Source organism: Astatotilapia calliptera, chromosome 2, assembly GCF_964374335.1.
Source record: "Astatotilapia calliptera chromosome 2, fAstCal68.1, whole genome shotgun sequence".
NCBI classification, from domain to species: domain Eukaryota; kingdom Metazoa; phylum Chordata; class Actinopteri; order Cichliformes; family Cichlidae; genus Astatotilapia; species Astatotilapia calliptera.
Window position 1 is genome coordinate 7,359,206 of NC_137423.1, and position 15,620 is coordinate 7,374,825.

The 15,620-nt window shown below is 37.7% G+C and overlaps 1 protein-coding gene across 1 annotated transcript; it reads left to right on the forward strand.

Moving 5' to 3' along the window:
* The first annotated feature begins 9,053 nt into the window (after positions 1-9,053).
* nanos1 (nanos homolog 1) lies at positions 9,054-11,754 on the forward strand. The gene has a single exon (XM_026183313.2). It carries the CDS (start codon positions 9,427-9,429, stop codon positions 10,105-10,107), a length of 681 nt encoding a protein of 226 aa, XP_026039098.2. The 5' UTR covers positions 9,054-9,426; the 3' UTR covers positions 10,108-11,754.
* Positions 11,755-15,620: the final 3,866 nt, after the last annotated feature.

The following is a 15,620-nucleotide window of genomic DNA, read 5'->3' on the forward strand; positions in this document are numbered from 1 at the left end:
CCTATAACATGCAATGAGAACTTTTTTGAGGTTGTACTCGTTAACATGGCAAGTCTGTCAAACTATTTCCCACTAGTGTGTTGTTGATATTCTGTGTGCCAACATGGTTCAGCTCCAATGTTCTCGTTACACCTATCTCTTTGAACAACACCTTTTTAGCAATAATTCGATGTTAGGTTAACTAGTGATTCTAAATTGACCACAGCTGTGAATGTGTGAATAAATAGTTGAATATACTCTAGTATCCCTCTACTTGAGACCCTGAATTGGATTGACAGTTAAGATGTGGATGAATGAAGTTTATTTTTACTAAGTTGTTCCTTACTAAATTTCATGTTTATGTTCCAAGATTCCAACTACTTTTATTTCGTTTGAAATATGCTTCACATATTTTTGTCACTAAGACTTTGGAATGGATTCCATTATGGCTCTGTGCTCTCTATTCGGCTGTTGTTTTGCTGCCTCACCACAGCAATCTTTAGAGGTGTATGATGTGCTCTTGAAATTCACAGGGTGTCAGTTTGAACCTGTTACCCGTGCATTTCTGTGAGATTGTACAATGCTTATCCTTGTACAACACAAGAGAACTAAAGCTCATCCTCATAAAGAGCAGAAATGTTAAGATATGTAAGATTACATCATTTTAGTTTATCGGCAACATTTCTATTAAAAAATTTACATCCTTGTTGCAATACATTGCCTGCAGTTTATGCAAAAGACCTTGCTTTTAAAATGTATTTTCAACAACAAATTATAAATAGTTAAAACACTGATTAATTCACAGAGGGTTTTAATTGTATTCCATCTTATTTCTTTAATTATCTAATGTAGATGTGCATCAAGCTGATGTTTGTGTCTGTGTGGTGGGGTCTTTTTCTCAAAAAGAATGCACATATTACGGTGGCCCTGAGAGGCCAAACACACTGCAACTTAAGAAAACACCAGCAATAAGAAAAACTCTACAAAAGCACACAAAACACATCGGAAATAGGAAAACCGACAGCGGAAATAGAAAAAAACAAAACAGAGATAGGAAAACCGACAGCGGAAATAGGAAAAAACAAAACAGAGATAGGAAAAACGACAACGGAAATCGGAAAAAAAAAAAAGATTACGAAAAGCACAAGGGAAGTGTTTCTGGGGAGACAATAACCCGACGGACCAGTTGCAGGAACCAAAATATGCTAAGAATTGCACTGGGAGAGACTTAAAAGAAGTGGAGGATCTATCGGTTTTGTGAGAAAAGAAAAGATGAGAGGTAAGTGTTTTAGCCTAACTATTAGCCTAAAAATCTGTCATCAGTATTATGTGAATCATGATAACACACCTACCATTTTTTGGGTTCTTGCAACTGCTCTGTCGGGTTATTGTCTCTCCAGAAACACTTCCCTTGTGCTTTTGGAAATCAGGTTTTTCCTATTTCAGTTGTCGTTTTTCCTATTTCTGTTGTCTTTTGTGTGCTTTTGCAGTGTTTTTCTTATTGCTGGTGTTTTCTTAAGTTGCACTCCGTTTGGCCTCTCAGGGCCACCGTAAAATATGATCTTGTGATTGAAGAACAGTTGGGATCCCTGTGATATCAGATCATGTTGAGATTTTGCAAAACAAATAGATGATTTGTGGAGATTTTTCTTTTCTCTATCATATCTGCATATTAGATTGTATCAACATTAAGTATAAAGGAGTGATGCCATCTGTTTTTCTAACAGTACAACCTTTAATGTACTTAAAAAATGTTTTAGTATCACCACTAAACATCATCAGGTTATATTTCGCATTCTTCCTTCAGATGTGAAATCACGGCAGTGGAAAAAAAAGCTGTTTAATACTATGAAAATATATACTTCTGAATAAAACAGGTACTAAATACTAAGCTGTGTACAACTCCTGTGGAGAGCTTTAAGTGAGTCATCGCATCACACTTAACAGCCTCAGTTTTACATAGGTCAGTGGGTTTTCAACTTGGCATTTGAAAAGGTGATGTTAGAATGAAAGAAGTAGTTGCAGTTCATTTATTATCCAATTCGTCTATAGATCTTTCAGCTTCTTTTTAAAGAGTTTAGGATTACAGTACGTCAATTTCCTTGACAAGTCAAAATACCCAGCTTTGGATGAAGAGTATTCGCACTGGGATATGATTGTACACTCAACCAAACCAGACATTCAGGGTCATTAAGATACTGCCCATATAAGTAAATTCTGATATAAGGAAAAACCTTGTCATTTTTGAACCATTTTACAGAAGGTTTTTATTAAGCAAGTACAAATACAGCTCAGCACCTTAGACTCAGAACACTGAGGCTTGTGCTGTTTACCTGAAATGTAGGAGAAATGTAGGAGAATCTAAAATTTAGATCAGTAGCTCTTTTATTTTTTTCTGTCTGCAACCTTTGCTGTAATTCGCAGCTTTCCAGGATCTCACATAGAACTAAAGTCTATTGCTGCAGAATGCTTATTTATAATGCTGTTTGATACAGAGAACCATTTAACACTTGCCCTACTCTCAACATGTTATATTAACTATTTTATTATTCCTTATTACCTTATCATTACCATTTTGCTATTACATGTATTACTGTATGTGTTTTTAGTAGGAAAAAAATCAAGTCAGTAAAGCAGTGACATAATAGGGATGGATATTTGGACATACTAGCTTTTTGTGGAGGTTTTTATAATATCTGACAATTGTGCAGACAAGATTGTTATTGTGTGTCGCAAAAACAGTGATGTGCATACTTTACAGGTAACAAAAATCCATAGTTATATGAGGTTTAGATAAGAAAAGAAAACAACCAGAGTGGCATTAAGAAAATAAAGCAATTAAAGCAATGGAACTGTCTGGCCATCTAATTTAATTTTACCTTTATTCCTTAGTGTGCTTAATGTCATTGGATCAGTTTCCAAAACACTGGATCTAACATTTTGGGCAATGCAATTATGTAATATGTTATTAGAATTATGTATTAGAAGAAGAACTAGTCCCTAAGACTTTTTAGACCTAGTAAGTCCTCTAACTAATTATATATCTTTTATTCCCATGTTATCATGCCAGTGTTACTCCTGAAAAACAGTGGGCATGGTTATGTCATGTTCAGGCACCAACTGATCACTCTTATAAAGACAATGCTTGCAATTCGACCAGATCCAGTGCAGTCCTTCTCAGGACCATCCTGGGGTGGCTCTTCATTCCCTGTTGATTAATATAGCACTGGGTCTATGTTCGGAAGGTCCCAAATCCATGTGGGCTAAACACTCCATCCTGACAGTACGGTTCACTTGTGTCCAATGACATAAATTCCATCAAAGGGTGAACAACAGGCTTGTCTGTGCAGGTGCTACGCTACACCTACATCCATCCTCCAAGTAGACAAGGAAATAGTATAATAAAAACAGTTGCTTTCCATGGTTACCTTAGCTGCTTGTGTATGTGTTTGCAAGCAGTCACACTCCCATGTGAGTGTTCCAAAAACAATTCATGAAATGTCTCCAGAAACAAGAGAGGGTATAAACACGCCTGACATTTGACCTAGAAACTGAAGTTGGTGCAAAACTATGTTTAGGTAAAGACATTAAGCTTTGAGAGGAAATAGAGAATTTTATTGTGTTACACATCAACTATGAAACGCTGGCTCCTTTTTTCTTTTTTCTTTTTTCCACAATAACAGCTTGTACAAAACATGATGTTTGGGTTTTCTTGGGAAGGACTGTCTCCTGAGACCATACGCCTCACAAACCTGTATTTTGAGCTATTGCCCTGCACACTGAAAGGCACACAATTTATCTGCTAAAAAGTTGTGCAATTGGCTTCATATCTCCAGGGGAATCCTGGATAGATTTGGCTTTGAGGTGCATATTCTGAATTATATTTGTTGGAATAGTTATTGCAGGAGACCTCATGTGTTACCCAAAAGTCTCTTATATACATCTGGATTGGTACAAGGTCACACTGTGTCCATGTAAAACTGCCAAGTAGTTCTGGGAGTTTTTAGAGATGGTTTTGAATGACATTTAATAACATCCATGTAATTACCTTGAAACTGAAGGTCATAAAATTACTAAATCAAGCCAGCCTCTTTCAAAAGCTGAATGCCATTTGTTTGTTTTACATCTCAGAGCTTTATAAACAGACCGACCTCCCTTATTGACTGACATGCTTTATTAGTTTCAATTCTTTCATGCTTCTGGAGTAACATTTAGTTTAATCACCAGTTATCTACAGTGGCACACACAAAAACACAATGGCATCCTCTGAGTTTATGTGCAATTATAAGAAGCCCATTTTCTTGCTGTTCAGCAGGGGAACAAAAGAAACCCGAGCACTTAGATATTTGGTTCAGGAGACGCAACAATAATAAAAATGCAAAAACACAAGCTGCTGTGCTTTGCCGATATGGAAATGCTTCCCATTAACTGCAGTTTTCATTCAGCATCTCTGGGGAGAACAAAGGATAATCAAACCTTACACAGGGCTGTTAACTTCAAGCCTCTGAACCAAGACAAACCTTAAGCCTATAAAGGTATGGCGTGTCCGAGTGGAGGCCCACTGTGAAAACAAATATTGAGCATAATTTTGCTGCTCAGTATTATACGATCGAGCCCCCTACCCTCCAGCAATCTTTCATATGAAATCAAATTTGCACACTGATTAAATTTCCTGCATGTTTTCTCATTTGCATAATCACAAACAAACCTCTAATGGCTATGAATGAAACCACATGGTAATCTGTGGGTCTAAGGCAAACAGGGTGTTTTTGGTACAACAACAACAAAAAGAATGCATGTTGCAAGTGCACAAGCCATTTTCATACTGAGTGATTCAGCATTTATCTTCATTACAGCAATCAATATGGCAAACTGGATTTTTCAGCAATTCCTGCAAACCTATTATGTATTGTTTCAGTGATCAATATCTTGCTCTCTAAACATGAAGACTAGACGAACATTTTTACAAGAGTATTACTGGGACTTTTTGGTTGTGCAGAGACCTGGATTATCACTTTAAATAGAGCTGGAGGGAATATCTGCGTCTTAAGTATCTTTGAGCAAGGCATTGCAATGATTTATCTATAGCAGCAGCTGCTCCTAGCAGTGGAGTAGGAATATGCCGAAAGCTTTCCTCGTGTGAATGCTTCATGTAATCCTCCCCCTCCATATTCACTTTTCAAGGCCACTGCAGAAACTTTCTTCAAAAAAACCAAAACCAAAAACAAAACAACACCAAACATCAGACAACAACGCATTAACAGACAGCCACAGTTCACAGAAATATGTGTTCTGTGATTTATCTTACAATGTTTTAGACATCGTATCAGATTCAAAATACGCCCCAGTGACACATTTAAATTATTACTGGCTGTATGAGCAGATGCAACAGGGGAAAAAAGGCGAGAGTTTTATTTTTTTAAGGCATTCCACAATGTCATCAATCATTCATTCATCGTGGCAAATATGAACTGCGCTCCAAATGTGACCAATCTTGTTCTGTTTGCTAAAATAAAAGGCTGGATTATAGCACAGAATGTTGAGGATTATAATTATGAAGCATTAATCATCGGTGGAAGATATGCACTTTAATGTCCTATGAATCAGACATGATCATATTCCCCAAATTCAGCAAAATGCTTGTTTGAGCTGGATTACATACTCAAAGTGAACACACACACACACACAGTAAAAATAAATGAAAAAGTAAAAAAACTGACAGACTGAGCCTCATATTGCTAATGAGCCTGTGCAGGAAATATGATCTGATCATTAAAACAAAGTGTCTTCCTCAGACAGCCCCCGCTTTTCCTGATGATCCATGTGTTTCTCCCTGTCAAGTGAAAAAACTCTTACACAACAATCACTTAGTCAGTGTGATTCCTAAATCAATTTACAGCCGTAGCCACCCTGCTGAAGTGATGCATCATTCCACTGCTAATCTCACTTGCTTCTCCAATACACTCAAGCAACCTTGAGGCACCCATAGAATTAGCTTTATTTAATGGATGAGTATTAATCCCTCTTAGTCACAACAAAATTAAGGAATAATGCGCCCATGAATATTTCAGTTACACTGCAGCAACACAGGAATCTGCTTACACAGTCTGCCCCGACTTGTAAAAAAAGAATTGGCAATTAAATACATTATTAATGCTTCATGATAAAATTCATATCCAGCTCCAGCTGAATGGGAGCTCGGGACTGAAAATTCAATGAGGAGTCGATACTATTTCAACTGAAGTTGCTGAACACATAGAACAGTGAAAAAATGGCCTCTAAAATACTGCAGCTCATTGAACTGTGCCTTTTTTCTGCTCCTAACACGCCTGTCTCCTTAGGTAGTGCATTCTTATTATATCCCTTAAAAATAGATGTGAACCTTCCAAGTCAGTGAGTTCCTGTAGCCTCCCCCTGGAAGTTTTAATTAGAACACCAGTCATTCGTGTTATCGTTGTTTCAAGAGGGCTGCTTCCACATTCCTGAGCTGCCCACTTCATCACAGGATCAGAGGCCTGCAGTGAGTGGACTGTTTAGGACAGCTGCCTCATATTTACTCTGGATTTTACCTCAAGAGTAAGATCTAGATAATTTATGTTACTGATGGAAAGGAAACATAATGTGCTGCTATTTGGCAGAATTCCTACAGAGTCATAGCAAGTCTCTCACAACATAAATAGCAAGAAAAACTCCAACTACCAGCTTACACATGCGGTGAGCTTTCCAAATACACACAAATAGTATGATAAGAAACTACTGGTGCTGTGTCACACCTTTTAAAGTGTGTTTGTGTTTTGCAAAACATACTTGCAGCATTGTTAGAGGTCTATAGATTTGTAATAACTGAGGTTTTTGATATTACAGCTAAAATGATCATATACCTCAAGATAAAACTCAATATGACTTGAATAAACATGAAAACACAGAACCAGCAATGCTCAGAAAAACAAAACAAACTTAACTTCAAAGGTCCAGGGCTGAAAAATTAAGCCAGTGCACACTGACCCAGATGTTTCTCAAATGGCTCATTGAAGTTGGCTCACAAAATGAATCAGTCCCCACAGAATCCCATGTTCTATATTCCCAACTTTATAGAAAACATCAACACAGACTGGAACAAGAATTGATTTCTGGTGTTATTTTTTGGGCTCAAATTTTGCATTATTAGGAGCATGCCTAGTTTGAGTGACAGATATGTCCAGACTAGACCAATAGATGTTCTTTACACTTCACCCTGTACACTTCAAATCACTGAATCAAACCTTTTACTCTGTTGCCATGTGTGCCTTGTGGAGCATTTTAATGTAATTATCTAACAAACAATATGAACTGCTGTTTGGTAAACTGTAGTAAGAGCCTATCCAAAAACTGCGCTCCAGTATTTGTGAAAGGAGTTCTGCATTATTTACTTTCATATGTTACAATAGATGTTACAACTACTGTGGCAGATATCTCTGTATGGATGATGCACCCATGCAGTATTCATACACACAACTTAGCATTCGACCCTCACTTGGTCACTTGAGGCTTCAAAAATCCATGATGGTGGTAATGGCTGAAATGTTAACGTCAAAGCTTCAAAATGGGGGTTCACGCATCAGTGAGTTACCTCATGGTTACCCATTGGTTTGGTCATTCATATACTTCTGTCTTTACCTCTCTGCAGGCGATGCCATTTGAATTTTTGGGGTTAAAAGAACAAAAAATTTTTTTGTGGTTAAAGTAAAACAAGCAGAAAAAAAGCATAAGGAAATGCTTTTGGGAACCACTGTTCTCTTGGAAAGTAATACCGCTGTTATAATGTTAATGTCTGTATTTTATGTACCACTCAGACAATTGCCTTCTTCAAAGTTCATTGTTATTTCCAAGATGAATTCTACACAGCATTGGCCAATTGAAAGCTTGAATAAATGGCTTAATTAAACTACCTTTAAACATAACAAAACTACTACTACCAATAATAATTATGACAACTTTGGTAAATTAATACAAAATGATACAACATAAATAACATTTTCATAATAACATTTGCCATTTATATTGTCACAGTTGTTCCACAGGTCATTCATAAGCCAACATCTAAGTAATGTGCTTTATTTGGCTAAATGAAAAAAATAAATGTAGAAAAATCCCCCAAACTGACCAAATTGTTTAGTTGTGCAATTGTTTAGTTGCTCTCTGAACTTAACCATAGCTGCCTCACTGGATTCAGACTACATGAATGCATCTGGATTTAGTGAAATATAATTGGTGACTGTCATCTTCCAGCCAGTAGCCATCATTATAGTATTTGTTTGGTACTGTCATTCATACTGGGGAGAGAAGTAGGGAGCAAAAGGTCTTTTGGTTCATATGAACTGACCTGCAATTGCATGTTGCTGCCCCCTGTTGATAAACTGGTCTGCATGTTGTGTTTACAGCATGACTGTGAAATGATGTGTTGTTTTCGAGCAACAAAAGATTCTTTTTAATCTACTAAACATTTTCTTTCATTTTAAAATCTTGCAAGTAAACGGGTTTTGATCTGGAGGTTAGACATTTTCTGCAGAACTTATTTTCTATTTATACAACATACAAACTGACAATACATTCTCCCTCTGCCAAACCATGTTATCAGATAGAAAGGGTTGTGAGCAAGTAGAAAATACTTTAGTGACGAAAAATACAAAATATAGGATTATTATGAACCACTCATCAAATGATTTTAAATCAACCACTGCATGTGAGTTTGTCCTGGAACTGTAAAACCTGACAATGTGGAAACATGGGATTCAGTTTTAACATAACAGCACGCATCAGCCTAGGCTATTTCTCCCATGGACTGTAGGAGGATGGCTTCTGCAAGAAACAAAGGGCCCATGCTCTTGGCTCACAATGGGTTAAGTTGTGTGAAAAGCCGAGTTGGCGTTGATGGTATTCATACAAACTGATTAACGATACTGATCAACAAAACACGCGGGATTGTAATGTTTAGTACGAAGGGGAACGAAACTCCGAGTCGTAATTGATTAGTACTGGCGCTGAAATGATGTAATTACCTACAGTAAGGCTTTTGCACGAAATATTTTCTTTGCGCACTTGTTCAAATCATTAAGTATTAACAAGCTATTTTTAATGAAAGTCGCCGTATGCCTTAATTGCAGAATAATGATTGATAGAAGAGAAAGCGCCAGCCTGCAAGAAAACAAATCTGTCTAACTGTAGCTTTGAAAACAGCGAGCCTGCTTTCGACCTGATCAGGAACTTGGTTTTCAAGGGAGAGCGCCCCGCCCTCTTGGTACTTATAACAAGAAAGCCTGTTTGCAGGACGCTCAAACATAACAGGAACACTGGAGACCACATCGCTGCACATGAGCCATACCTGGAAGAGAACTCTGGCTATAAAGACTCTACGGATTACTCTGTCTGTTTCGCCTTTTTACGGCAAGCGAAGGAGCAGAAGTGGCCATGGATTTTCTCAATCAGAACTATCTGAATGCGCGCAGCCCATATGACTATACTTTTAATTTCTGGAACGACTATCTTGGGCTGACGACTTTGGTTACGAAGAATAACAAGCTCAGCATGCCCCAAAATCCCAACTCCATCACCGAGTCCCTGAAAGCGACTCTGGGCTTGGACGATTCCCCGGCGTGTCCGTGCATAATCGCGGGTGCCGTTGGAGAAAGCGGGCACCTGGATTGTTGCTGCCCGTCCGGGAGCCCCCCACCAGCTTCCATCCTGGACTTGAAAGAGCGTTTCTCGATACTGAGCCCCTTCCAAAATCAGCTCGGCGTCCAGCTGCCGGAGCGGGAGGTGGGTTTTGGTGGGAACTTCACTGGGTTCGATATGTTCGGCATGGAGAAGAAGATGCGCAAACCCGCTTCCAGAACCAAACAGGAGCCGAAAATCTGCGTCTTCTGCCGAAATAACGGAGCGCCCGAGGAGGTGTACGGCTCCCACGTCCTGAAGACTCCGGACGGCAGGGTTGTGTGCCCGATTCTGAGGGCTTATACCTGCCCCCTTTGCAGTGCCAACGGGGACAATGCTCATACGATAAAATATTGTCCACTGTCAAAAGACCAGCCATCCCAGCGACCATTAAAGGGTGGGAGGGCTGTGGGTGGTAAGAGGATGAAAATATTTTAAACAAACAAGACTATAAAGTAAAATAAATTGCACTGAACAATTTCCAGATGACTGTTTTGATTTCGGCTCTAGCCTTTATCCCAGTTTCATAAACATATTGATTTTATCTTTTTTGTTTCTCTTAAGATCTCTTATATTTTTATAGTTCCTTTATCCACATAGAATAATTTTATGCTTTATACATCGGATTTATTTTTCTTTATAGTCTGTAGTTATTTTGAGTGTGGGTATACATACACATATGTATCAATAATCACAAAGTGTGAATAAATACAAAAAAAATAAATAAAAAGTATTTTGGTCATGTAGGGAACACACTGACATTGGCAAAGGGGATGAATGTCATAGCCTTTTTCTACCAAGTATTTTTGTATGGTGAGCTAAGCTTGCCTCGATTTTCTTTCACGTCTTAGAAACCAAAGTTATGTTTGCCATTAAAGAAGCTCAAGAATGTGTCATTAGTGAATACTTGTGTGAGTCTGACTGGAGGAGGAACTCTTTGATCCCATCTGCCTGCCTAAAAACTCCACAACATATTTTCCAACTTGCTGTAAAAGTTGACATTCAATCTGCAAGGCAGGAAGAAAAAGAAGAAAAAAAAAGACAATGTGGCCTCTGTTTAGGGCTCATATTCTCTGGGGAACGTTCTGATCAGTCGTTGTAAAGCCAAACCTCTGTTCTAATCATGTGTGATGAGACAGTTACCCGATTTTACATTTAATGAGAAATATTATTCAATATGTTTTATGTTTACATTCCCAAATAAGGGTGACACACTGGATTTCTTTTCTCTGTCAGTTCTCTCGTTCTTTATGGTGTTTATGGTTTGGTTTGCCCTCACAATGTATTCACCACAGAGTCTCATAAGCATGTCTGCTTTGCATTATGAAACTAAGTAAGTCCCATTTACCTTTCATTCTGTGTCGGGGTGAAGAAAATGGCAAATGAATGTTCGCAAACAACATGTTATCCCATTATTACATTTCTGAAGAATCCCAAAAAAGATGCAAAAATGTTGTGAATGTATGATTGAAAGTGTCACTTGCAGGACTGCACATTTCTGACAGTTTTGTTTACCAAAGGAATACAATTGAATTGAAGAAAAAAAAAAGAAAGATTTGCTGTATTGTGTATAAAGTGATGTTTATTCAGTATTTTAACATTACAAGTGACTTCAGAGGGCACTACCTCAACAGGATTTTGTACTTACACGTAAAAATGTCAACAGCAGTTTATTGATATAGTGCTGCCATTTATAATAAGGGTTTTGATAGGTATTTTTGATCTTTGTATAACATAATTGTATTTTCATTTTGTTGCATTTAACATAATGGAAGTAAGTTTCCAAAAAGCTATAGCATTGCTCACCAAAAGGTGAGACTGTCTGTAAATAGTGATATACCCATACTTTTTAAAATTTAGTTGTTCAATGTTACATTCTTGAGAGTGTGCAAGAGAGCGGATATTGAAAAAAAGCTGACAAAATTTGCCACTTTTAACAGAGGTTTTTTGGATTAAATGAATAAGAGAAAAAGAAACACTGTTGAACTTTGTTATTTATATTTTACCACAATTTCCTGTATGCTGCTGTGCAGAATAACAACATATAAATACACTAGAGAAATAAAAACGTATGAAATATTTGGACCTATGTGGTTGTGTTCTCTAATTGGTTTACCCTTTTCTAAACACAAAGGTTTTTGTTTAAGTTTCAGATTACTGATTTAGTGATTCCTAAACTACATTAAACCAAGCGGGGGGTGGGGGGTGGAGGGGGTCGACTAGAAACAAAGAAATGGCTTTGCTTGGCCTAATTGGCCAGCTAGCTGACTGTCTCACTCATGAGTTAACACAGAGCCTGTGTGTGGATCACATATGCCCTGCTTAGGTTACATTTACTACTTTGCATTTTACCACACTTAACCTTTGCTTTTTGGATGAATTCAGACCGATCTGTTGCTCTCATATCTTAAAGATTTGTTTCTGAAAGGCAAACACACTGCCATGGGTTGCTCACAGTTGTTTAGGGAGGTCTTCCCACACAAGAATGTCTTGGCTTATGCCTCACCATTCAAACAGATCATGTTTGTGCTGAAGTGGATTGAATAGCTGGCCCTCCCAGCCTTCTCTGCTTGCCATCTGTGGAATGGCTGCTGCAGACATATTATGTGGCTGAAAAACAGGCAGGAAGCCTTGCTGCCTTGCTTCTTGTTTGTTGGAAAAGAAATCATGGCTGTACACAGTTGTGCAGCTGTGAGTGCTTCTGATTTACTCCAGCAGCTTGGTTTGTTACAGATGTTCTATAAATGATGGAAATGTACTAAAATCATGATGACTTCATGAATCGCCCTACTGTCTTTTGTCTGTCTCACCAGGCAAACAACCTTAGACACTCTTAATTGCTGCTGATGCTAAGCATACAAACATATATTAGCCTGAAGCATTCGTCTGGTGTCAGCCACTTCTTGGCAGTTCCTCCCTCCCCCCGTCCCTGCTTTCCCTCCTCTGTCTTCTCCTCCTCTGTCTTTATGTATCTCCAGCTGAGGCTGTGGCATTAAAAATGGATGACTACTAAGTGCAACAGGGATTTATCTCAGTGAGAACAGTGGTGAAAAAGCCTGGCGGGCTAGCATTTCAGGCAAACACAGTAAGCTAACAGGTCTTATTTCCACTACACTGCAGCTTCCATTAGCTGCTCTGCAGAGAGGGCCCATATAATCTAGTTAGTTCCACCATTTATGAGATATGTATCTTTCATGATCATATAATTCGCCTTAGTTGGCTGTTTTTTTTTGGTGGGGTGGGTTATGGAATATAGCGATCAGATGTGAAACAGCAACATCTGGCCAGTGACTACATATTCTTTGTTTAAATATGAAAGATGAGTGAGAGAAATGTTTTAATTAAAAGGCAAAGATATTTTGCAGGTGTTGACTTAGAGTACCATTCACTGAGAATGAGGCGACTGGATCTGGCATGTGATGAAGATTTAGCTAATGCTCTGCAGCAGCAGTTTGTCTTTGCTGTTAATGTGATTTAGAAGAGTCATTAACTCACATTGCTTCTCATCATGGTCGCTACATAGAAGGTCTCCTGTTTAAAGAGATGTAGTTACAGGAGATTAGTGGTTCCCAACACTTCTTAGTCTGATGTACCATCTAAGTCCTCTTAGATGGGATGAGATGCAACCTTCAGCATTCAGTGCACGAAAAAAATGTCTGTAGCCAATCCAGTAGTTGCACCTACTAAGACAGAAGTGACTTTATCTAGTATTATCAGTGTTTAGGTTTGTGCCATTTTTATTTCTTATCTGCAGCTGCCTTCGTGTTAATGATGCAGATAACATTTTAATAATGAGCACTGATATATAGATTTTGTATATTATGAAAATGACAATTTTCAGTTTTTAATGAAAATTATTTATGTATGGCACAACTGACCCTGCTTGGAGCCTGATCTAGATAGATGTGGTTTTGTTTTGACTTGAAGTGTCAAATATTAGATTTTCTCATGCACTCTAGGCGATTGTAAGTCCCGAACATGTCATGATGACATGTGACATGTCATGAACCATATCCAGTTTTTACTGGGCAAAAGACAATTTACTCTCTGGACAGATTGCTAGTGTATTGGAAGGTAAAACAGTGATCCATTTGAACAGAATTTCAATTACTCAGAAGTATATAATAAATTAAATGAAGAGTAAATAAGTAAATTGTAAAATGAATTCATTTTGCCATTGTAAATTAGTGTATTTTTTATTTATTTATTGTTTAGAAATTAGAATCTTAAGAATTCTCTTAAAATTTTATTTGATGTTTTATTTTCTAATAAGATCAACTGAAAAAATGGCATTATAATGTAAGACCTTTGCTCGCGTACCCACTCACTAATTTATACAGGGGCAAGGCAGCATATGTGCTTCTCCAGGCAGGACAAAGCAAACACTCAGATGTCACGGCTAAATGGCCTGATGGCCCATTTGCATAGCAGTCTTCTCTTTCGTTGACCCATATCACAACAATGTGGAATAATAAGTTACAGATCTACAGAATCCATTTATGGGTACAAGGCAACAAGGATGCTCCTGTTGCCTAGCAACTCATGGAGATAAAATTGAACAGCAGTTGAGCATGAAAGTCATTCCATACATTGAGGTAAAGAAAACACCTTTAGCCTTTATATTTAATGGTTTATTAGTGATTTGATGCGGCTTTGATTTTAAAACTGGAAACAAGATCCTTAAAATAAATTGTAAATTGTGTATTTTTTTAAACAGATTGCCACCTCATGTGGTGATAAAGGGTATTACAAAAATATTCATACATTTTTTGTGACACTTTCTATATTCTGTGTTCTTTAAAGCTGCTGATGTGGAAAAATCATAATGGCATGCATGGTGTTGGTGAACTCTCTGTCAACATCTCGACAGTGGCTATTCACTGGACTTCATTCCAGCTCTGTCCCACTGAAGGGCAGATTACAGCTTTGATGCTGTAATTAAAATTTCACAAAGGATTTATCTAAAATCAAAACTCATTGCTGTTTAAGTGAGGTGGACAGGTTATTAAGTTTCTTTCTCAGCATGATCAGCTTACAGCTCAGTGGCTGTTTCACGGGTGCAGATGTACTGTCAGTTGAAATAATCCTCTAAGTCTCTGGTGCATGGATCTGCAGAACAAAAGAACAATAAATAATACTAGTATTTATTCAGGCAATGTGCATTTTTTAAGAGTGTGCTGTATTTAAAAAATGGTTGGCTTTTGAAACAAGTATTTTCCTGTCTGCTTATGATAAAATGGTGGTATTTAGATATTTGCTTTTGTGCTGACTGACTAATAAATGACATCCAGACTTCAAATAATATCTGCTACCATTCACTCCTCACATTGCAGTTATAGACTGCAGCGGTGTAGGAGTATCTTTTAAACTGTTCCAATATTAAATGCATCCCACTAAGCCCTCTATCAGAGGAGATAATCAAAGCTACTTGATGTGTCAGAAGGAGCAAACATGCTGCCATACCTTATCAATTAAGTATCTGAGAAAAACCTTTTCAAAAGATTCAAACAATAGTCATGTTTTTCTCCTACCAGAGCATTCATTTTTTTATTATTTTCTTTTGGTTGGATTTATCTAGATTTCATGGGCAGCTTAACTGCAGTGGCTTAATAGTGTTTTGTTATTTGTTCTCTGGTGTAGTGCTGCCTCAGTGCTGTCATTATACCACTTCTGAATCATTGAATTCAGGTCAGCAGGTTTCAGTGGGAAGTTTGTATGGCCAATTAAATGTCTTTGAAGTGGTCTGTAGCTGTTCAAGTCACATACATGGCACATTTGTGTTTGAGTTTAGTTAGGCTGCCTGTTTAACACCGGACTGCAGAAATTCTCCTCTTCTCATCAATAACTACTTTCTCTATAAAATTAAATAATCTGATAAATGAAGTAAAATTTGACCAAATTGCATTTGCAGTCAGCACTAAATACACAATAAAAAATGTTAGTAAGCAAAC